The 22,326-nt window shown below is 39.8% G+C and overlaps 4 protein-coding genes across 5 annotated transcripts; 3 read left to right on the forward strand and 1 right to left on the reverse strand.

The window, feature by feature from the left end:
- Positions 1-220: 220 nt before the first annotated feature.
- LOC127363559 (junctional sarcoplasmic reticulum protein 1) lies at positions 221-3,826 on the forward strand. Of its 2 annotated transcripts, none has more exons than XM_051400220.1 (7): positions 221-320; positions 945-1,045; positions 2,348-2,376; positions 2,470-2,545; positions 2,652-2,786; positions 2,872-2,966; positions 3,077-3,826. In XM_051400220.1, exons 2-7 carry the CDS (start codon positions 952-954, stop codon positions 3,455-3,457), a joined length of 810 nt encoding a protein of 269 aa, XP_051256180.1. In that variant the 5' UTR covers positions 221-320; positions 945-951; the 3' UTR covers positions 3,458-3,826. The 2 variants fall into 2 exon arrangements, with proteins under 2 accessions (XP_051256180.1, XP_051256169.1); XM_051400209.1 differs by having other exon boundaries at positions 222-316.
- A 218-nt stretch (positions 3,827-4,044) lies between these two features.
- On the reverse strand, positions 4,045-7,655 carry sf3a2 (splicing factor 3a, subunit 2). Its single transcript, XM_051398531.1, has 8 exons — positions 7,499-7,655; positions 6,571-6,862; positions 6,407-6,453; positions 6,026-6,135; positions 5,858-5,907; positions 4,891-5,031; positions 4,737-4,805; positions 4,045-4,629 (listed from the first exon to the last, which is right to left on the reverse strand). The coding sequence occupies exons 2-8, from the start codon at positions 6,766-6,768 to the stop codon at positions 4,354-4,356; spliced, it is 891 nt and encodes a 296-aa protein (XP_051254491.1). The 5' UTR covers positions 6,769-6,862; positions 7,499-7,655; the 3' UTR covers positions 4,045-4,353.
- A 706-nt stretch (positions 7,656-8,361) lies between these two features.
- On the forward strand, positions 8,362-13,092 carry plekhj1 (pleckstrin homology domain containing, family J member 1). The gene is made up of 6 exons (XM_051398547.1): positions 8,362-8,805; positions 8,965-9,032; positions 9,700-9,766; positions 9,917-10,007; positions 11,388-11,451; positions 11,835-13,092. Exons 1-6 carry the CDS (start codon positions 8,712-8,714, stop codon positions 11,925-11,927), a joined length of 477 nt encoding a protein of 158 aa, XP_051254507.1. The 5' UTR covers positions 8,362-8,711; the 3' UTR covers positions 11,928-13,092.
- A 385-nt stretch (positions 13,093-13,477) lies between these two features.
- Positions 13,478-22,022, forward strand: LOC127362599 (fizzy-related protein homolog). Its single transcript, XM_051398515.1, has 14 exons — positions 13,478-13,654; positions 15,090-15,163; positions 15,660-15,788; positions 15,982-16,045; positions 17,253-17,383; positions 17,475-17,560; positions 17,657-17,840; positions 18,143-18,208; positions 18,551-18,653; positions 18,805-18,989; positions 19,104-19,337; positions 19,744-19,848; positions 20,248-20,340; positions 20,476-22,022. The coding sequence occupies exons 2-14, from the start codon at positions 15,095-15,097 to the stop codon at positions 20,515-20,517; spliced, it is 1,491 nt and encodes a 496-aa protein (XP_051254475.1). The 5' UTR covers positions 13,478-13,654; positions 15,090-15,094; the 3' UTR covers positions 20,518-22,022.
- Positions 22,023-22,326: the final 304 nt, after the last annotated feature.

Genomic DNA, 22,326 nt, shown 5'->3' on the forward strand with positions numbered 1-22,326 from the left:
CCTTTGATACAAAATATGATAACATCTTAGTAAGGTTTATTCCAACATTGCTCACGGTTTACCAAAATTTGGTTCAACCTGTGGCCTTCTCCTTCCCTTCTCAGCCTTCTCTTGGGATTTGAGAGCTGTACAGTGAATGTTAATGTCAACCCTGCCTCTGACTGACACTCAATTCTTTTTGTTTTTTCATTCTCCGGCACCTGTGCTTGGCTGTCAGACAGTTCAGAGCGTGACTCGGCTGCCATCCCTGCAGAGGAACAACAGGCTCTGTGACAAAGGTTCCCACGACGCTGCCCGGGGGACCCCAAATGTGGAGGCAGGTAGGTCAGGTCCTTATTTCAATCAGGGTCAAAGGTTAGGCTTCATCATGGCAGAGGCTAGCCAGAGGTATAATGGGAACATCAGCCCTTTTCTTTTTGTGTATTTATATGCAGTGTGTATCCATCTGTCTCTCTGGTGGCCTTGCTTCATCTATTTATAGGGCTGCTAGGACATTAGCTCAATGTCCGTGTAGAAATGTCATGTAAGACATAAGGGCCTCACAGCATTCATCTGTAAATGTGAAGGTCAGGAAACTGCATCAGTTTTATTCATAAACTGGAGGAGCTGACCTTTTACTTGAATCATTTTGAGCAGCCAAAATGAAATGCTGATGAGAAACTTTCTTCTATGGTACAAAGTGAAGAATACTGATAAGAACAGCAGCATTGTGATCCCTTGAATCCGGTTTCTGGAAGGCAACAGCTGCCAACAATAGCATTCTGAAAATACCAACTGTCCATAGGCTGAACTGGCCTCTGACAACAGACAGGCTCACATGCAAAGCTTTGTGGAATATGTTAATCTGCCAAATCATTTTTACAAACACAATTTTGAGTCGCTTCCATCTTCTTCCCTCTCTCTCTCTCTCTCTCTCTCTCTCTCTCTCTCTCTCTCTCTCTCAGGGAAGGGATGGAAGAAAGCTATGAGACATTTGAAGAGGAGTTAGGGCCACCAAGAGCAGATCCTCCTCCACAGAAGCCTGTTCGACAGATCCGCAGGCCAGGTGGTGACACACCAAACACACACACACACACACACACACACACACACACACACACACACACACACACACACACACGCTCACACACACACACACACACACACACACACACACACACACACACACACACACACACACACACAAGAGAGATAATCTGTAATGTCTGCACACACTGTAAAAGCTTTCATCCATTGTACATATGTACAACTCTATAAATACTTGGGAGCAGCAGCACAGGGAGCCACTGAAATATGACTCCTGGTCAAAGGCAACACGGTGATAATGCACCTCTGCTGTGCTGAATGGATGGTGGGTGTAATAAGCCTCAATCTCTCCAAGCACACAAAATCCTCCTTGTGAGACAGAGCTTCTAAGAGTCTAAAGAGACCATGTAGGAGAATGTATTTATATTTGCCAGCACATTGGTCCAGACTGAAATCATTTTGTACAGTCTTTTATGACCCCCAGAGGATGAATTTGGCTGACTTTTCTTTTAGGCCACTATGAAGTTGACATTTTGGGTTTTGAGTCAAATATCTCAACAACTATTGGATGGATTACTACAAACATTCATGTGCTCCTACTAATAAGTTCTAATAACTTTGATTACTTTTCATCTCAGAATCAGAATGAGAATGAGAATGAGATTTATTGCCAGGTAGGTTTTTACACATACAAGGAATTTATCTTGGTGCAATGGTGCTTAAAATATACAATCACACAAAAATATGTAAATCACACAAAAACATACAAGTCACACAAAAATCACACAAGAATAAAGTAATCTAAAAAAAAGTAAATCTCAACAACTATTGGATGGATTACTATGACATTTGGTACAAACATTAATGTGCTCTTACGGATGAGTTATAATAACTTTGATTACTTTTCATCCAGCACCATCATCAGTTCAAATTATTATAATTTGCCCAATACTTTATATATATTAATGAAACTCCCACCAGCCTCAATTGTGCTTTTTGTTTAGTGCTAATTAGCAAATATTAGCATGCTAACACACTAAATAAAGATGGTGAACATGTTAGCATTGTCACTGTGAGTATGTTGGTGGGCTAATGTTTGAATTTAGCTTAACAGACTGGCTAGCACGGTGGTACACATCTGTTATGTCTGTCTGTAGCATAAAGTTTGGCACAGTAGACTATTTAGTGTAAATGAGAGCATATGTCAGCCAACAATTATACATAAAATCGATGAGGATACATTCCAGATTGAAGGCATGGTTGTTTGTTGTTTATGGTTAATGATATCACCCCTCATTAAATCTCCATCTGTCTGTTTCAGAAATGTACGCCACGAGGAAAGTCAGAGAGGTTAGTTGGAAAACAACCAACATGGCCAATTTTTCACGGTGTCCACATCCCTAATATATCTTTTCTTCTAAGCTGCATGTTGTTCTCCAATAGGAAATGCCTCCAGTTTCACAGCAACCAAGAGGAGAACTCCGGACTTCACCCCGGGAACCCAGCTTCCCCAGAACAAGTGAGTCATTACCATGTCTCTGTTCAACACAATCCAGTTTCTAAGTGTCTTGGATTACGGGATTACAACAATCCCCTTCCCCTCCTCTTTCTTGTATCCGCTTCAGCGTCCTTGCGCAAAGCAATGTCCATCCAAAACCTGAGCCAGATTGAAACGCCGTGGGAGAATGTCACCCTGAACCGCTGTCTGTTTGTGGCCATTACCATCCTGGTGCTCACCTCAGGCTTTCAGAGGCTTCATGGCAAGTAAACTAACAAGACAAAGTAGAAGCACAGACATAAAATGACCTGATTGCTGAGGCTGAGTTGTCTCTTTTCAAAATACAGAAACTCTACGTGGTCAGGGGCCAGCGGAGGAGGAGGAACTTGGGCTGGCAGTGAGACGGTCGGGCTCATTGCGACACAGAAGACAACCACCAGAGGTAAAGAGGCCTTCATTTTCATCTTTTTACCTTCCAACTGTAAGATAAACGGCGGTACATGCACCACAGTTTGTACTGTCAACTACTTCACGTGTTCTCCTCTCCTCTAGCCCGAGACAACTCTATGGGAAGTCATGTTCTGGTGGCTGCCAGACCTTGATGATGAAGAGGATGAGGAGGAAGAGGATGATGAAGAGGGTAAAAGAAGAAAGTCAAAGAGCCGAGCAACGGCACCGGCAACAAGAGGTCTCAGAAACAAGCCACTGCCAGTCAAAAAACTCACGAAGCCAAGAGAAGGGAAATTAAAAGACAGGAGAGCCAAAAAAGACAGGGATGAAGAAATCCAAGACAAGAAAGAGAGAGATAAAACAGAAGAACCCAAAGAAGCAGCGGGTGATGAAGATGAGGATGAAGTAAAGGAGGAGGCAGTGCCCAAGAAGAAGAAAAAGTTGGAGGAACAGAAAGAGAAGAAAAAGATTCAAAAGGGATGAGTTGATTCTTTCTACTGACAGACACAAATTCTGTTCTAAACAATTTCCACCTGAATACATTTTTTATCAAATGTAAAATGTATTAAACGGTGGTATGAATTCAAACAATGTTGTCTGTCAAATATCACCACTGAGACTCAAAATGAATGTGATTTGAGTTGACCATACACAATGAATGTCAATGTGTTACAGCTTTTTGTTGCTTTGCTAGACAGATGTGATTGTATGTAACGGAGCTTTGAGTTACCTGTAAAGATGTCTGCATTTTCATTGACTTTATTGACCTGTCTGCTTTTTGTTCTCCATGTTTGATTCCCTTTGTTGGAAGATCTATAACATATTTAATAAATCTCTTATGAATCATGCCAACTCAGTTAACTGTCAATAGTATGCAGCTAGAAGGGACTGAACATGGCGAACTGAAGACTGAAATTGGGGGTTTCAATAATCTATCATCAATAATTTGACCCACTACGCACAATAAATTCAAGCTTTTGTCCCAATCAGCAACTTTCTAGCTATATACAATGCATCAGTAAATCTTTGTGTGTGTGATGTCTTTGTAAAAAAAAAGACTTTGAGACACATTTCTTTTTCTCCACAGAATTTAATTACAAAACAGCATCTTAAAAGATGGAGCTATCTCCAATCATAGCTTCATATTTCCAGAATCTAAGCATTTATACAAAACAGTGTGGTCATATGGACTGCCCTACGCATTCACATTACCCAGAAAAAAAATGTATAAAAATCTACTAAATGTGGACTTTAGACATCATGGAAATAGTCAAACTGAATGTACCTGCAATATCTAGAGGGAGATGGACAGTGTAGACAGGCAGGGCAGTGTGACTGTACACCATGAAAGAAAGCAATCATGAAATGCAGGAAAGGGATCAATTATTAGACATTGTAAGGCCCTCGGGAGGAGGCGGCCTCATTGGCATGGGGGGCATGGGCATCTGAGGGGGCATATGGGGGGCACCTGGGGCACCAGGTGGGAGAGGGGGAACGGGCATTCCTCCTGGCGGGGGAGGGGGCATAGAATCACTTGGTGGGCGAGGTCCAACGCCACTCATGAGGGGAGGAGGACGCTTCACACCTGCAGGAGGTGGTGGACCGCTGGACTGGGGAACAGCTTTCTCCATTTTGAAGTGGAACTGTAGGAAGAACTGGGAAGGAAAATAACATGGCAGACAGGTTAAACCACGTTTCCTGTTCTCAGATGTAATACCCAGGTTGGCTTTGTGGTGACAAATGTTAATCAGCCTATCAGTACCTGTTTAGTTTCTCTGTTCCAGTGGGTCCAGAAGCGGTTTTCTGCTTTGTCAATTTCTCTACTGGGGACCTAAAGGAGCAAAGATATTGATGTTATGTCACTGAAAGAACAAACATATTATAAAGAGCACAATAGAAATGCAGCTCTCACTCACCTTAAAGGCAATAGTTTCATATGGTTCAGCAGCCAAAAGCAGGTACTGCCAGCGACGATCAGGGGGCTCGATGCGCTGTTCATAAGCAGACATGAAACGATGCCTGGGTCCAATGCCTTCAGCGATCTCTGGGTAGTCAATCTGAACAAAAAACAGATATTTTATTGGTTTGCCTTTGACAAAAAAACAATATTGTTTGTGATTATCATCACTGCTGCTGGAAGCAATTGTATAAGTTGATGCACGAGGTGATGTGTACGGCTCAGACTGACTGGTTGGAAAAGTTTTTTCTTTGGTTTTCTGTTGGCAAAACTTGTGCCGATAGTAAAAGGTGGACTGATCAGAAAGAATTGTCACTTGCGCAACACTGAGCAACCAAGTTGCCCCTTCGTCTGAGCTCTGATAAAGGATTTCACAAACTGCTGGATTTTTTTTCAGCTGTCTTTTGTCTTGCTTCCTTCAGTTTTTTATTAACGTAAGTTTGTCCCCTTGCTGCAATAAACCGCCACATGCCACGAATCAAGAATAATCCCTTTTATATCCTCTGTTGTTTCTGTGTTGGTGTCGCGTTGAAGACAACATCACGGCAGTTTCACATGAAGTCACCATGACAATCAGCTAAGAATCCCGCCAACACAGAGTCAGGTCGAGCCATGTACTGCATATTGTCCTCCATAAGAGATGCCAATAAACAACCTGCCTTTGGTTTAGCACATGGTGCTGTATTAGACAGCTGTTTGAAACTGAGAAAGACTAAGTATATTGCCAGCCTTAGGTAAGTGGGGAGTGAGAAGCTGTAAAATATATTCTTACTGCAGTGGTGATAGAAGACGACATGCAAAAGAAATAATTTTTGCAAACTAGATACATTTATAGCATCCCTCTGAAGTGGGGCTTTGATGTAAATTTGCTTCCCAACAAAACAAACAAAAAACAAATCAACAGGTTTTACATAGAACACACTAACCTGGAAAAGTAAGGACTGCTGTCCGGTCTCTGGGTCTCTCTGTTTGGTTACTATAAAAAAGAGAAAGACATGGACCATTTTGTAAAATACAATACATTTGCAGCGAAATTACTATCAGCATAAACAAATGAATGACTGCACTGATACATAACCATTCAGCCAGTTTACCTTTGTATCCTGGTCGACCAATTTTGACAAACTTCTTGACCTCAACTTTAACTTTTGCTGGAGCTGGCTGAGCAGGAGCTTCTTTGGCCTCCTTGGCTGCTCTCCGCGCTCTGAAACAAACAAAACATGTAGTTTTAACCTTTAATCAACAGTGGGTTGTTGCTGGGTCAATTCACAGCAACCATGAAACAGCTGATTATCAATTGCAAGCCAAGTATGTGTGAAGTGGACCTGTGGCTTGATCAAATTAATTAGTTACAGCAATTACAACATAAACTCAGCACATGTCTGTGCGTTGACCAAAACAAGAGACAGGACAACAGCAGAATCTTCATGTGAGATATGTATAGGGTACAGGAAATAGACCAGATGTGGACTTACAAGTTGGTCTGATGTTTCTTTCCTTGTGTGTGAGCCAAGTAGCTGCCCTGTAAATAAAGAAGGGAGCAGTTTGTAATCTTTTGCTTTAAAGAAGATACACAGATAACAGGAAATCACAGTTCAAATAACACAATCTAGGAAACATTCATTGTGTGCCTCCTCACCTCGTTGTTATGAAGTGTCAAGCAAAGTTTACACTCGTATGATCCTAAATGATTCTTCATAAAGTAGGGGTCTTTGTTGATGTCAATGGTCTCCAGGGCCAGCTGACGTAACCGCTCTCTCCTATCGCGGTTACTCTCAGAGGCTGATGCCACCCCACCGCTCCCCGTCTTCCCTCCAGCTCGATGCTGGAAATCCATCTTTGCAAAGTGGTGGGCTCAATCACACAGACAGCCACTCCTGTTTGCCGTGTCAACACTGGACAGGTGCTCAAAGTAGATCCTTCTTGATTATCTGAGGAAAGATAAAACACACATTGTTGCCAAAGATGTAAATAAATAATATTCACAGTTGTTACCGAGCTATGTATTCCTGGATTGAGGAACAACACAGTACCATGTGTGCAGTTACATCTACACTGACTACTTACTTTATTAATTGTATTGATCATTTATTTTAATTATTTCAAATAAAAGTTAAAAACAACTACACCCGTGACTTTTCTGTGTCGCGTTTCATGTGCTTTAAAAACGCTACCAGACTTCTCAGACCTGTTTACTGAGGACTGCAAGGGATCGGTCTAACTACTGGATCGTAAAGCAAAACGGTAACAGCAGACTTCTTCAATTTTATCACGCTACGACACAAACACACTCTATTTAGAGATCTCTACTCACTCCAGTTAGCTACACTGTGTTAGCATAACGTACCACTAGCTACTGAATGCATTATGATAATGCTAATGCTTATGCTAAGCTACCAGTGTTAACAGCTTGTATTGAATCAATTTTAACAAATATGAACGATCAAACGTCAAATGAAACCTAGGTCGCTCTGTACATGTGATCATTCATTGTGTAGTTACACGAGAAACGATAACTACACATGAATAAATATTCTAAACAAGTTTTTCTTCATCCAAACACTCACCTAGCTAAAGCCACAACGTTAGGATCATGGCGTACATATGTAGTGCGCATGCTCAGGCGGCTTCTTCTGCTTCTTCTTCCTCTTTGGTTTTTGTTGCGGTTAGCAAACAGCTTCCGGTTCATTACCGCCACCTCCTGGACTGGGTTGAATAATAAAAAGATGATGGACCACATTTACCACTTTATTCTTCAACCCTGCTACATGTCAGAGGGAAATATTGTCCTTTTTACTTCACTGCAACTACTACTACTACTTTACGAATAAAAATGTCTCCATACGAAACATATGAAGAACATATAAAACATGTTTTGTTATAAATTAAACTACCTAAAAGCAGAAAAGTAAGTTAGTAGATTGACAGAAAACTATTTTGATAATCGTTTACAGTCTTTTTTCGTGTAAAAACATTTAATGGTTCCAACTTTACAAATGTGAGGATTTGTATTTGAGAAGATTTATTTTAATTATTTTAAATCATTGTAATTATTTTTGAATTTTGTTTTGTTAAGCACTGTGTGTCACTTGTGTCGTTGTGGGTAATTTTTATTTCACTTTAATATTCAGAATTGTTACAAATCAAACAATAAATTAATCAGTACATTCATGGAGAAAATATTCAGTAGATAAATCCATAACAAAAAATAACCAGTAAATTGATCCATAACAAAAATATTCAGTAGATTAATCCATAATAAAAAACAATCATTAGTTGCAGTCCTGTTCAGGTAATAGTACTGTAATAGTTAGCTCCACCTCAACCAACTACAACAGTCAAATCCTGCTTTCACATTAACGCATGAGTATCATAAATAAATAATCTGAGTATTTCCTCCATCACTGGGCTGCATCCTGAACGCACTGTTCTTCTGGTGTGACCCTCACCGACTACCGTACTACTATTACCACCGAGGAGTGTCACTGCCAAACCGGAGGAGTGTATATATGTGTGTGTCCGGTGTGTGTGTCCGGTGTGTGGCATGAAGGAGAAGTCCGACCCCGCTGTGTTACATCCTGACGGTAGAAAATGACCACACACACTCTCAACCTCCATTAAACAGCGAGGACAGCGGCGGGCGGTCGGTCGGTGGGTGCAGAGGAAACCGAGACTGCCTCTTACTGTCGGTGTGTCACTCCATTGTGATGGTGTCGGGTATGACTCGGTCGTAGCGGACTGCTTCTTCTCAACCTGTGTTTTGCTGCGTCAGTGGCCGTGATGCGTTTCAACGAGAAGGAGCTGGTGTCTCTGAGCCGCCAGCCCTCGGAGAAGGCAGCTGAGTTGGGGATGCGAGGACCCAAGAAAGGAGACGGTAACACGGAGGGTTTTATTACATTTTACACATCGACTCCTACATATCACTTCCGTCTCGTGTTATTTGGGCAGCAGCCAATGTTAACAGCAGCCGTGGTGACAGCAGTCTGTGTGTGTTGTGAGGTTTTCATCTCGGTTCCTCTTTGCTGTCACACAGTTGTGAAGAAGAGGCTGGTGAAACTCGTCGTTAACTTCCTCTTCTATTTCCGGACAGATGAGGAAGAGGTCAGTTCAATCATCACCTGTCCATAATGTGATTATTCTCACAGCCTGTACTCATTGTCTTACTTCATGATCAGTGTTGGGTTAGTTACACAATAAAGGTCATTTATTACTCTTTTTACTCGTATTACTCCCTGTCAACAGTAATTAGTTACACTGCTAGTTACATTACTTTTATGCTGCTCCCCACAAAAATTGGTAACTGTGTCCTTTCTCCCCAAAATCACCATTAAAATCCAGTGTTGTTTGTTAAAATCAAAGTAAATCAGAATCAGAATCACTTCTATTGGCCAGGTATGTGTGCACATACAAGGAATCTGACTCCAGTTTTACTCTCAATGTACAAACACAGACTAACAGCATAAATAAACAGCACAAGTTCAACAAAAAAAGACATATACCTATATGTACAGTTATACATATCTACAAACAAACATTTGTTTCCATCTTCCAAACCAGTTTCCTTCACGATTACAAAATGTATCCAAAGATGTGATTAAACTGATTGATTTCATTAGTAGAGGGTGACATTACTGAAATGTATTAATAATTAGTTACACCAATAGTCGTGATATTATTACTAATAATGAGTTACTGCCCAACCCTGCTCATGATAAAGTGAAACAACATCCTGTAAAGTGTTGAATCTAAATTGTGATTTATTTGTCAGCCGATTGGAGCTTTGCTGCTGGAGCAGTGTCGGGTGGAGAGAGAGGACAGCCAGACCTTCTCTGTTAGTGAGTTCAAGTATCCTCAGTTACATTTCACATTCACATTATCAACCTATACTTTGTCATTTGCTGACAATAGAGCAATTGAGAAATATATGCACTTACATGTTAATATTACAGTTCCTAACATGTATTTTTATGTGTTTCACTTTGTAGCATTTCTGGATGAAGCAGAGAGGAAGTATCTGTTTGAGTGTGAGTCTGAAGAACAGTGTGGGGAGTGGATGGACGCCATTATCAAGGCCAGGTAGGACCGACTTGTTTTCTTCTCATTTACAGACACTAAGATCATATACATATGTTTGGTGACCTGGCAGTAACTGACATTTTACTGACAATTTGAAAGAAAATTAATTGTTTACAACTTTAATAAGTGATCATGTCAGTCAATTATCAAGTAAAAATGCCACAATTTAATATCGTTACTTTGAGTTTAATCGCAGACGGTAACACAATACAGTTTAAGACATCAGTCTGATAAAAAATAAAAAATGCCAATGCTAAACAAAAAGTCAATAGTCGTAGAATTAACTGTGGAGCATACTGTTTTCTGTAAACTATAAAACATTCATACATATGAGTCATTGAGTAATCTAAAAAAATTTAAATAAATGGCAATATATCTGTTTGTTCCAAATTAATTACAAACGATGGTCATATGATGAAACTTTATTAGTAGACTTAAGAACTGTGTTCTCAACAACTGAATATAGTCACATATCTGCAGTTATAAACGCTGCCCTGGAGATAGTTGTGGCTTTGGTAGGTCTTAATGTGCAATAAGATGGTATTTAAAATAACTTGCACCTGAATGTGTTAACCAGTAACAGACTCACATGGGTGAAACGGTCATAAATGAATGAAGCAGCTGTTTCCAGAGACACAAAGTCAACATTGTGACTTGTGTTGTTTCCAACTGAGCCGTCACCACTTGACCTTAGCACCCTGTGTTAAAGTTTATTTGGGAAAACCACAATCCTTCTAAAAAGTTGTGTTTATTTCTCCGATGAAGATACTGTACCTGCAGTATATGAGCTGGGCTGCTGTGGTTCAGCCAAAGCCTTTTGGGTGGAACGTGCACTTTCATTTTCAGCGTACGCCACAATGTTTCGTATTGAGACAGTATTAGACTTATAAATAGGAATGTAAAGATATATCCTGAGACAGTTAAATCACGATCCCATTATGTGAAGATTGAAGTCGGTGAGATAAAAAATAACCTTGATACTATTTTTAAACAGCAGAGGGTGCTTTCTGCTTTTGACTTGTTTGACGTCCTGTGTCACTCATGTCAGCAGCTGTATCGAGCACAAAGACATCAGTTTCACCTTTACAAAGAGAAAAGGAAATATGTTCTGCACAGTTTATACCCTAACCTCAGAAATTAAAAAAAGATGATTTTATTTGAGAAGTAAAATAGAGAAAATATATTCACAATATATTCTCATAATTTGTCTTCAGTCTCATTTTGTTAAAAGAAAATCACGAGAAATTCTTATAGTGAATCAAATTGTGTATTGTGACATCTCTTCTAATACAGCTCCAATTATTTGGTTTATAGAACTGAAACAAGTTGCATACTCAAACCTTAAAATGTCAAATGAATATGTCATCTTATCTCTTGCAGTTACGAGTTCATGAGGAAGAACCTGATATTCTATCGCACTGAAATCCACAGACTCACCGGCAAGGTGAGACCCTTCACAGCAACATGTTTAAACAAGTCACACAAACGGTGCTTCTATCCAGCATACTGGGACGAATTCAAGTGTGAAGTGGAAACGACTCATGCTTGACCCACTGAAATGCCCAGTATCATTAATATCAGCAGGAGACAGATGGGTAGGTCAATAGAAGAAGATTTTGGTTGTAGGATAATCCACAGACCCCAAAATACCTCTCAGTGAAAGTCTGTAAAGAAATGTGTTTTTTGAGGTTATCAAATGAGTTTTTGTGTTTGTTTGTGTGATTTGTTGAACTAATCATTTAATACAAAGTGTGATTCTGCTTCAGTAACAGTGAAGTTGCTCTTCACTCTGAGCTTTTGGTTACTCATCATCTGCTTTCTCCACAGGACCCGTTGGAGCAGTATGGTATATCAGATGAAACCCGCTTCCAGGTCAGCAACGGCCTGCAACTTATGCCCAGAGATACCTCCTCCCTGTAGACCCAGCGTCCTGTCTCCAGATGTACTTTATTTTCAATTTAGTTCAACCTGCCATTCCAACATTCACTCCTCACTGGTTTGAAAACTATGGCATTAGCATAAGCACACACGCTTTTTAGATCTACTCTGCTCTGAATGTATTTAGTTTAGCTCCAGACTTAGAGAGAGGTTCTTATGCAGATGTTATAGCGAGTATCTGAGGCCATGCAAAGTGATTATTTCTTTTATGTCATTGTTAATAATTACAGGTAACATGGAGATGTGGAAAACTCAACACTGTTTTATTTACATGCCATTGTTTGTCAGTATAAAACATGTTTTCTACTAGACATAATATACGTTTAGACAATGTGACTGTTAGAGCCGCTAATAGTACTTTTGCTGTAGAGCTGTGGCTGTGACTTTCTTTCAGGACTATTAGTAATATGAGCATGACTGTGTTTAACTAGAATCAATCCAGGACAGCTGAACATTTGGTGTAAACCAACGTTAATCAAGTACTGCAGTCTGAAGAAACTTACAACCTTTGGAAGTATTTACTGTCCTGATTTGAACTGCATGGGCCCTTTGATCTGCTGAGTTGAGCCACTCGTTTTAACTCCATTTTATCTTCTGTGAAAGAAAATGTTTAGCTATCTTAATATATAGTCATCATCTATCCCATTTAGACTATTTAGTTTTAAAAACTATACTTTTGCACATTTATTACTGGGTGTTGAGGGTGTTTTTATCAGAATTTCAAGAATCTACTTGAATCTACTGTTTCTTTTTTTTTTTTTTGTGGCACTTTGAATCAGATTCCTTTGGGTAAGCTGTTGGACCATGTTGGGATACCAGACTCTTGACATGATTATTTTAAATGTCACACAAACGTCTTTGTGAGTGTAACTACAACAGAGTTGGGGACAATGGTGGGGTCAAAGTTTGCTCTCAACCTCAATTTACTATGTGACATTCTTGTATCCTTGGTAAACTGTTTATTTCAGTCAGGAGTCTACAGCTTATATATATTGTCAGTAGTCTACACCCACAAACACAATGTCACTGAATGTGTCTTTATTTCAGACTTTTGCACTTGGGACATATTTAGTCTGTTTTTACTTCTTGTTCGATTATATTTCACTGGCATCTGGTTTTTTTTACTAATAAAGCCATTTGAAAGATACTGTAAAGTCATGTGTGCCGTTTGTTAACTAGAATGAAATTTGTCTACAACAAAATGTTATTTTTAATGTAAAAATACCGTTTAAAGACAGAAAGGTAATGAAAGTGCAACAGCCCATCACACTGTTTGTACAATACATCCACTTTCAACGATATGAAGCCACATGCTGCCCTCCAGCTGTGTCTTTATTATATTATATATTTATTATAAAAACTAAAAGCTTCATCACAGGACTCAAACTGCGATTAGGTGGCATTTTATTCCTGTGTACTTCACATAATTTGTCCTCACTGAACTCAGTCCACAGAAGACGTGGGAGGATATTGCGACTGGGACACGTTTCCTTAGCAACGCAAAATGTGTGATTCAAAAACAGCGACGTCACGTTTTACCCGTGATGCTTTGCGAGCCCAAATTGAACGCTCGGCAAAAGAAAACATTTGTATTTTACATGCTCTGTTTTTAAGAGTAAAACGCATAAAATAGGGCTTTTCAACTGGAATTGACACTGCCAAGGAGAGTAATTCAACTGTGCGCAACGGGAAGAGCTTTGCGGGGCACGGTAGGGGTTAATACAAGTGTAGATTGTGAACAAACAATGTTGCTAATGTATTAGCCGGGCAGCTAGCCTACCTTACGTTAGGTCAGACAGCTGAGCTAGCGTTAGCATTAGCATAGCTCTGTACTGTATGTTGAATTGAATTATTTGGGTTTTTTTTTATTGATTTTAGTGTTACGATTTCAGCTCAGCGATAACTACAGCGGATTTTCCCCCTGTTTCCTGGAAGCAGCACACACACACACACATACAGTACGACGGGTTTACAGATATAATTAGATAGCTGGTCTTCACAAAGATAATGTAACGGTATTGTTAAGTGTTGTTGTAAGCCTGAGCCCACCCGCAGCTCATCATGAGCACTGTAACTAATGTCATTATACTGAGGCTCTAGACCAAACAACCATTGTTTGGATTCTCTGTGTAATCATATCGATGGATTTTATTTTAATAGACAGTTCTGTTGCCTAGCTAAATTATCCCCACAGAACAAAAACAGGGTTTCTGCTAAGATTGTCTGTAGGAATGCCTCCTGGAGGAGACTGTAAAGGTGATCTTTTCATAACCATTTACCTAATAACAAATGTGATACGTAGACATCGATGAAACGTCTACTGAACAATGTGATACAAAGAGTTTCACATATGTAATTACAGGGCTGCTCCGTTAGCTTTCACTAGTGACTGAATAGTGACGTGTTGCCGAAACAAGTAATCCATTACTCAATTAGTTGATTTACAGAAAATCAGTAATGCTTTGATAATCATTTTAGTAACTTGTCGAGCAAGATGCCAAATATTTGCAGCTTCCAGCCTTTTAAATGTGAACAGCTGCTTCTTTTCTCCGTCTTACATTGTTAAAGGTTGACTGTAGCTTAGAGAAAACAAGCAGTTTGAAGACATCATGTGATTGGTGTCTTTTCACAGTTGTGTTACACTTTATAGACTGAAGATCTACGGGATAATTTAAAAATGTATATAAATAGATGAGTTGATTGATTCAAAATAAGTATTTGCAGTGCTACACAGCAGCCTTAAATCTGAGTTAGCGTGTAGGTAATTTATGATATTAATATCAGAATCAGAATCGGGTTTTGGTATTGCCAAGTAAGTTTACACATACGAGGATTTTGCATTGGTGCATAGGAATCACAATTAAGCTAGAAAAATATAAATAAAAATAGAAAATAGGCTTATCTATCAATAGAGTAGAGTTGTTTGGTAATTACAGAAATATATATTTTGCTGCTTTACTGGTAGACTGGTATCTGCCCTCTTTTTAGAGACATTAGTGGTAAGTCAGGAAGAATTACCTGAAGTAACAAAAGTCATACCTTATGAAAGTACCAGTGTCTGTTACTAACGTATTATCTTCCACGTGTATTCAGGAAACTGGTGTGATTTTATGATTGTGTTGATCGGTCTTATCCTGTTTTCAGGCATCATGGATCAGGACTATGAGTGCAGGCTGCTCAGGCAGATAAACATCCAAAATGAGAACGCAAGCCCCATAGTAAGTATTTCACACACTTGTATTTTTTGTCTGCTATTTCTTGTTGAACCACCTAACCTAAAACCTAAAAAAAGAACACAAATTGCCTTATCTAGCCAAGGTTTACAGTGTTGACCAGTAAGGCAATTATGATGAGGTCATTATCTTGACCATAGCCTGGTGATCTTTGAGCCCCTCCCAAAGAGGATTGTTAATTGTTAACTAGCTAAGAGGGGCAGAGAGGGTGTTACTCTCAATGTGTTGGAAGAATTAACGGTTTAACAGGCCAGTCTCTTTCATTTGACGATGTCACTAGTGTTGAGTGATAACAAGACCTTACCGTCCAAATGACTGGGTTTTGTGAATGTAGCCTTCTGTTGTTAACACCTCGAACAAATGCACCATCTGCCTCCTAAATTATCTTCCTGTTTTGTTATCAAGTTTTCAAACACTGTCCAAGGCCTGTTTGTGTTTGGCCTCCAGTCAAAGATGCTCTCTCCTCTCCTCTCTTGTGTAGAAAGCTGTAGGAGCAGTGAGAGCTCTGACACCCACCAGCTCCCCCCTATCCTCCCCTAGTAAGCACGGTGATCGCTTTATTCCCTCCCGGGCAGGAGCCAACTGGAGTGTCAATTTCCACCGCATCAATGTGAGTCTGCTGTTATACACCCAAGGACTTCACTGTCTTTGCTTTCAAAAGAACAGTGTTCTCAAGATTGAAGTGTTGATAATGGGAAACATAGTATCTAGTAGCACTTTTCTTTCATTTATTATATATATTTATTAACAAGTTTAAAGATTCGGTTGAGAATGGTCATTTATTTATTGTATTTCTGGCACAGGAAATTGAAAAGTCGCACAATCAAAACAGGAAAACCAAAGATGGCACAACAGACAGCAACAAAGGTAACTGATCCATTTTTATATCAAGAGTGTGGAAGTGGGACAAATAATATGTTGTGATACAGTGTGTTATACTTTGTACATTTACATTTAGCAACGTACAGTACAAATGGGGTAGTTAGTTTAAGGTTGAAGCTAACAGTTATTTTAATAACTGATTCATCTGTCAATTATTTTTTGATTAAACGATTCATTGTTTTGATTATAGAATGTCAGAAAATGTATTTCAAATTAAAAAAAAACAAAACAAAACCAAAACATATTCAGTTCACTTTACTTTCCTTTGTGGCAGTTGTGTGCACTTTTGTACATTTTATTGCTGCTAAAATTTGAATGATGGTACACGTGTGTTAAAAATGTACCCCAATATTATATACTAATATTGATATTTGAGTGTTTAGGAAATATAATAGTGATATACATCGGCCAATGTTTTACTTTTTTATATAAACCAACATTTATGGGATATGATCTGTTAAATTTATAATAAAATTGTGACCACAATATACATTTGAAAAAAAAAATGTCAGTGCTCTCTGGTGGAGAAACTGTTAACTAGAGACATTGTTTCTAAAGTACTTGAAACATACCAATTTGTTGTTACTTATCTGCCGACCTAAACCACAGTATCGATACATCTGTGATGATTGGTTGGACGAAAGAAAGCTCAGACTAAATGCAGTAATTCAGTACAGTACATGGTTGATTCCTGTTTTAGAAAATACATTTCACCATTGCAGGTGTGCATTTTCCACTTCAGTTTCATAGATAAGAGGATCTATAATTGCCATGCCATTATATTGTATATAGCAGAACCACCTGTATAATGACACCTTAGTTATCATAAGGAAATGATCATGATAGTGATGTATCGTGAGTTATCCTGTGATTGTCAGCCCAAAAGTCAGATGTTCTTCTTCTCTTTTGTGGCTGAACATTTACTGTGAGTTTTATCCCCTTTTCAGTTCGTTTCCACAGTTATCTGTCTGCTCCGGTCAAACTGGATAATTTGACCTTCTCTTGTTTACTAAGCCGGGGCAGGCTCATGGAAACTGGAGATAAGGACTAAACAAAGCTTAGTGAAAAATTCACCCTGATCTTTAGAGATGTGAGAGAGAGCTGAGCAATTGCAAAGGGGGCACAGTGTTTGAACTTAATCATTTCGACAGCCTGATTTGATTTCCCCTCTGTCTCTTCCCCCTGCCTTTAGCGGATGGCCTGGCTTACTCTGCTCTGCTCAAGAACGAGCTGCTAGGAGCAGGCATCGAGAAAGTCCAGGACCCCCAGTCAGAAGACCGCCGTCTGCAGCCGTCCACTCCTGCCAAGAGGAGCCTTTTTAGTGTAAGACCAGTTCACAAGGCCGTAACTTCTAATGTAAGGTTCATGGGGAGTTTTTCCTGCATACCACTAATCATCTGTTTGTGTTTTGTAGTATTCTGTTAGCACTAAGAGGGCTTTGCCAGAAGAGGATGGAAACACAGTCTCTCCGTATTCTTTATCACCTGTCAGTAGCAACAGGTAATATGTTCTCCTTGTCATTCCTCGAATGTTATCACCTCCATGTGGGCGAAGTAGTACTGTATTCCTTCCCAAATTATTTTTTTTGCATTGCAGCCAGAAACTGCTGCGGTCGCCCAGGAAACCTACACGCAAAATATCCAAGATTCCTTTCAAAGTTCTGGATGCTCCGGAGCTTCAGGATGACTTCTACCTCAACCTAGTGGACTGGTCCTCTCTGAATGTGCTCAGTGTTGGACTGGGTACCTGTGTCTACCTGTGGAGTGCCTGCACCAGCCAGGTGTGTGTCTGTGTGTGTCTGTGTGTGTCTGTGTGTGTCTGTGTGTGTCTGTGTGTGTGTGTGTGTCTGTGTGTGTCTGTGTGTGTCTGTGTGTGTGTGTGTGTGTGTGTGTGTGTGTGTGTGTGTGTGTGTGTGTGTGATCTGTTAATTGAGTGCACTGAGACAAAGAAGCATCCAGCAGAGGTCTTCACTGTAGTTAAAAATAATCAAAATATATATATATATATATATATATATATACGTGTAAATGCCTCTTGGATGTCCATGTTTATCTGTATTATTTTTTCTCCCCACCTTTTTAGGTGACACGTCTGTGTGACCTTTCTGTAGAAGGAGATTCTGTAACATCAGTGGGCTGGTCGGAGAGGGTTGGTTTCTCTGTCATCTACTATCTTTTTATATTGTTGTCATGTTACATTAAAAAAAAAAAACACCCAGCTCTTCAAATAAGGTTGTGGTAGAGCCCGCTTACCAAACTTTATTTACATTTATACTAAACAGGCACAGAGTAATTGACAGGTCTTCAGTTTGACCTAAAAAAGATCCACTACGAAAAAGGGCAGTTGCTTGGTGTTAGTGAAGATGCAAATTCACAAATTCACAATTTTGTGTTTAGTTTTGGTGTGCAGGCTCAGTTTTGGCTTTTAAAAAGTTCCTGTTCTATGTGGTTTTTGTAAGTGTGATATTAAAAGTGGGCTGCCTATTTTTAGGGTAACCTGGTGGCAGTGGGGACTCATAAAGGCTATGTACAGATCTGGGATGCAGCAGCAGGGAAGAAGCTCTCTGTACTAGAAGGACACACAGCCAGAGTGGGTGAGTTGAGAGGCTAGGTGGAGGTGGAGACGGTGCCATGAGTAAAATATTACAGCCTTTGTTCATTTTCACACAGTCGTTTAGCAACATCTCTCATTCATGTTCAGTGAATCACCTTCACTCCAATCTGCCTTTCATTCTGTGCTACCAGGTGCGTTGGCATGGAATGCGGACCAGCTGTCGTCTGGGAGCCGCGATCGGGTGATCCTGCAACGCGACATCAGAGCCCCGCCTCTCCAGTCAGAGCGCCGTCTCCAAGGACACAGACAGGAAGTCTGCGGGCTCAAGTGGAGCACAGACCACCAGCTGCTAGCCTCGGGTGGAAACGATAACAAGGTATGTAGACACAGAATGTCACCTGTCTGTCTGTGAGCTACACATTAGTACCTTAAAACATCCCAGACTCATTTCTCTACCTCCTCTCCCCTTGTTTCAACCTGTTGCCTGTAGTTACTTGTGTGGAACCACTCGAGCGTCCTCCCGGTGCAGCAGTACACAGAACACTTGGCTGCAGTGAAGGCCATCGCCTGGTCTCCCCACCAGCACGGCCTGCTTGCCTCCGGAGGCGGCACCGCCGACCGCTGCATCCGCTTCTGGAACACTCTGACCGGCCAGCCCTTACAGTGCACAGACACCGGCTCTCAGGTCTGCAACCTGGCCTGGTCCAAGCACACTAACGAACTGGTGAGTCATATTTTTGGTTTGGACCGGTGCTGTTGTGAAATAGATTACATACAATACAGTAATGTGCGAAAAACTGTTTTGTAGCTTGGCTTAGTGTTGGTATTTGCACACTGTAGTAACTCTGAACACAAACCCAAAATGACTCTTGGATGTGTGGCTGACTCGCTTGATACCCAACGAGATGCAGTATTTAAATAACTGGAAGCTGTATTATTTCACTTTCAACTGTTAACTCTGGCTTCCAATCTTTAAGCTAAGCTAGGCTAAACACATCCCTCTGTACTGGAAGCAGAGACGGGGAACTGTTATTGATTTTATTTGACAGTATACAAGTAAATGTCCCAAACTAATAATGTTCTTTTTAAGCCTGAGATAAATATGAAAATACTGTGTTTGCTTTCTGCAGGTCAGCACACACGGTTATTCCCAGAACCAGATCCTGGTGTGGAAGTATCCCTCTCTCACTCAAGTGGCCAAACTTACTGGGCATTCCTACAGAGTACTCTACCTGGTCAGTATATACTATGTGTATTCGTACTATGTTGTTCTGCAGACCATTGCCCCAGTGGTCCCATGATTACAACAGAAAATTAAAACTGAAGCAAAAAACAAGATGCTAAAACATTGCTGGAAAAAACAAAAAAAAGGTGTCCTTTTAGTATTAGAAGTGTATATATTTATTTATATATGCAGCTTAAGAAAATAGAAGGAGCTCTATTTCCGGATGTTTTTCCGGAAGTGCTGCTCTGTAGAGCGAATTATTCAACATCCACGATCGCCTGTGACAGCAAAGCCACCCACACTGCAAGGAAACAAAAAAAAAATCCTATTCTTGCATACCCCTGATCACTCTGATTATATACTGTTATAATACTGTATATTCAGTGTATAATAATGAGTTTATGTGCAGGCCATGTCCCCTGACGGAGAGGCCATTGTGACAGGAGCTGGGGATGAAACACTTCGGTTTTGGAACGTCTTTAGCAAAATGAGATCCACTAAGGTATTAATTATCTCTGTTTCTCACTTGTATAAATCACTAAGATCCCATTTGCTGATTTGGTCAGTCTGTTCCATCTGCACATGCTTTTATCTGTTATTGTCTTACCTCTGTCTTGTGTCTCCTTCCTTCTTGTAGGAATCTGTGTCAGTGCTGAACCTTTTCACCAGGATCCGGTAGTAAGCACACCTCTGTACTACGAGGGAATAAAGCAGAGAAGGGAATTTATCTTTGCATGTATCCAGCTGTAAACGGGCCCCTTCTTTGAGTATTCGCCTCAGTAGTCTACAGAGGGCCCCCTCCGTTGCCCTTAGTTATTTAGCCAAGTTGTAGCTGGAGGTGGGAGGGAGCTGGAGAGAGTGTCGAGGGGCAGCGGAGATGCATACGCACACTATTCCACTTCCTCCTGAATAATGGAGCCACTGCCTCCTCCAACAGACCAGTGATCTCTGATAACAAGGAGAATTTTGGGGGGTGTTTTTCTCTCCCCATGTGATTATGTTTTGTTTACAGACTGATTTGTGCTTACCTGCCAAATATTGAGTTTGTCCTTTTGATTGTCTATTTATTTTACTTTTTTTTCCTTTTCCCTTTTTTTTTTTTTGTTGTTCATTTTGGTTTTTTACACATTTTTAACATATATTCTTACTAGTGTGTTTGTTTCGAAGGCCGCTAGATTGCCTTTTATTTGTGTAACTGCAGGTTTTGGTCTTATCTGTGGAGTACGTTTGGCTTTGTTCAACAAAAAAAAAAAAAAACTGGTCTTTTTATTTTGCTGAGAGACAATAATGTTTCATGTACACTGATAACAGATCCTGTGCCCTTTCAAGAGCTATTAATGGTTAACGAGGATTGAATGAATGATCCTGATCACCTTTTTTTAATATAACATTAAGTTCATTTAGTCTAATGACTAATAATAATAAGCAGAATTAGCTCATTGTTTCATTATCTCTCTCTTGTAATTGCATACGGCACATCTTTGACGAAAATAACTGACTAAACACTGTTGATTATAACAATTACTCACAAAAGTAATTCACATGAAAATCTGAAGATTTTAATGTGACTTGTGTTGAAGCTTTTCATCCATCTTGTTTCTCTACTTTCTTGAATAGAAAACCAGGCAAGGAAAGGTAAAATTAAAATACTTTGGTTTATCAGTGTAGTTTGTAACAGCAACTAAAGCTCAGAGTTAAAAACATTTGGGATTAAATCAGAGTGAAATGCTGCGCAGAGCTTCTGCTTTGTGCTGCGTCTGCTAAGATATTCAAGCTTGGGGCACTACTTCAGACCATTTCTGTTTGAGCAGTCGTGCTATTGTACTTTGTTGTTTTTGGTTTTTTTTTTTATCTGACTTCATATCATCTGCAACATTTTCTCCCATTTTGATTTCCTTTTTTCCCCTGTTTGAATGTTTATGTCAAATAGCGTGCCACATTTAAATGAATGCTATTTATTTGTGTTGTGTACAAAGGTTCTTGTACAGAAATGGCATGTTTGTTTACTAATGTTTTCTGAGGGGAAGCTGATGGGCGGTTTCACTGCTCGACTCTATGGAACTTTCTTTTAATGCCACTTCAAAATCAAGACAATGCTGCCAACTTGAATTACAGAAAGAATGTTAAAAAGAAAAATATTTCTGTACTAAGAGATAATCAACAATTAAATGATCATATCTTGTACCATATGTCACTGCTGTTTTTTGTGCAATGTTTTATTTTATTGTCAACCTGTGAGTAGGCGTCATAAAATCAGTCTCCTGCTGGGAAGTATAAGGGGCACTATTGTTATATCATTATTTGTAGAATAGTGTTGTTCTATAGGTGACTGCTGTACTAACAAGTATTTGCTGTTCTTTCAAAACCTGATCTATCTTATTCCCCTGAGCCACAGAGCAACAAAAAACACACAAATGAGCCAAACTGTTGCAGTGGATGACATGTTCCTTCATTAAATTGAACATGGGCACTGTAGTTTATTTTAATT

This window comes from Dicentrarchus labrax, unplaced genomic scaffold, assembly GCF_905237075.1.
Source record: "Dicentrarchus labrax unplaced genomic scaffold, dlabrax2021, whole genome shotgun sequence".
Lineage (NCBI taxonomy): Eukaryota > Metazoa > Chordata > Actinopteri > Moronidae > Dicentrarchus > Dicentrarchus labrax.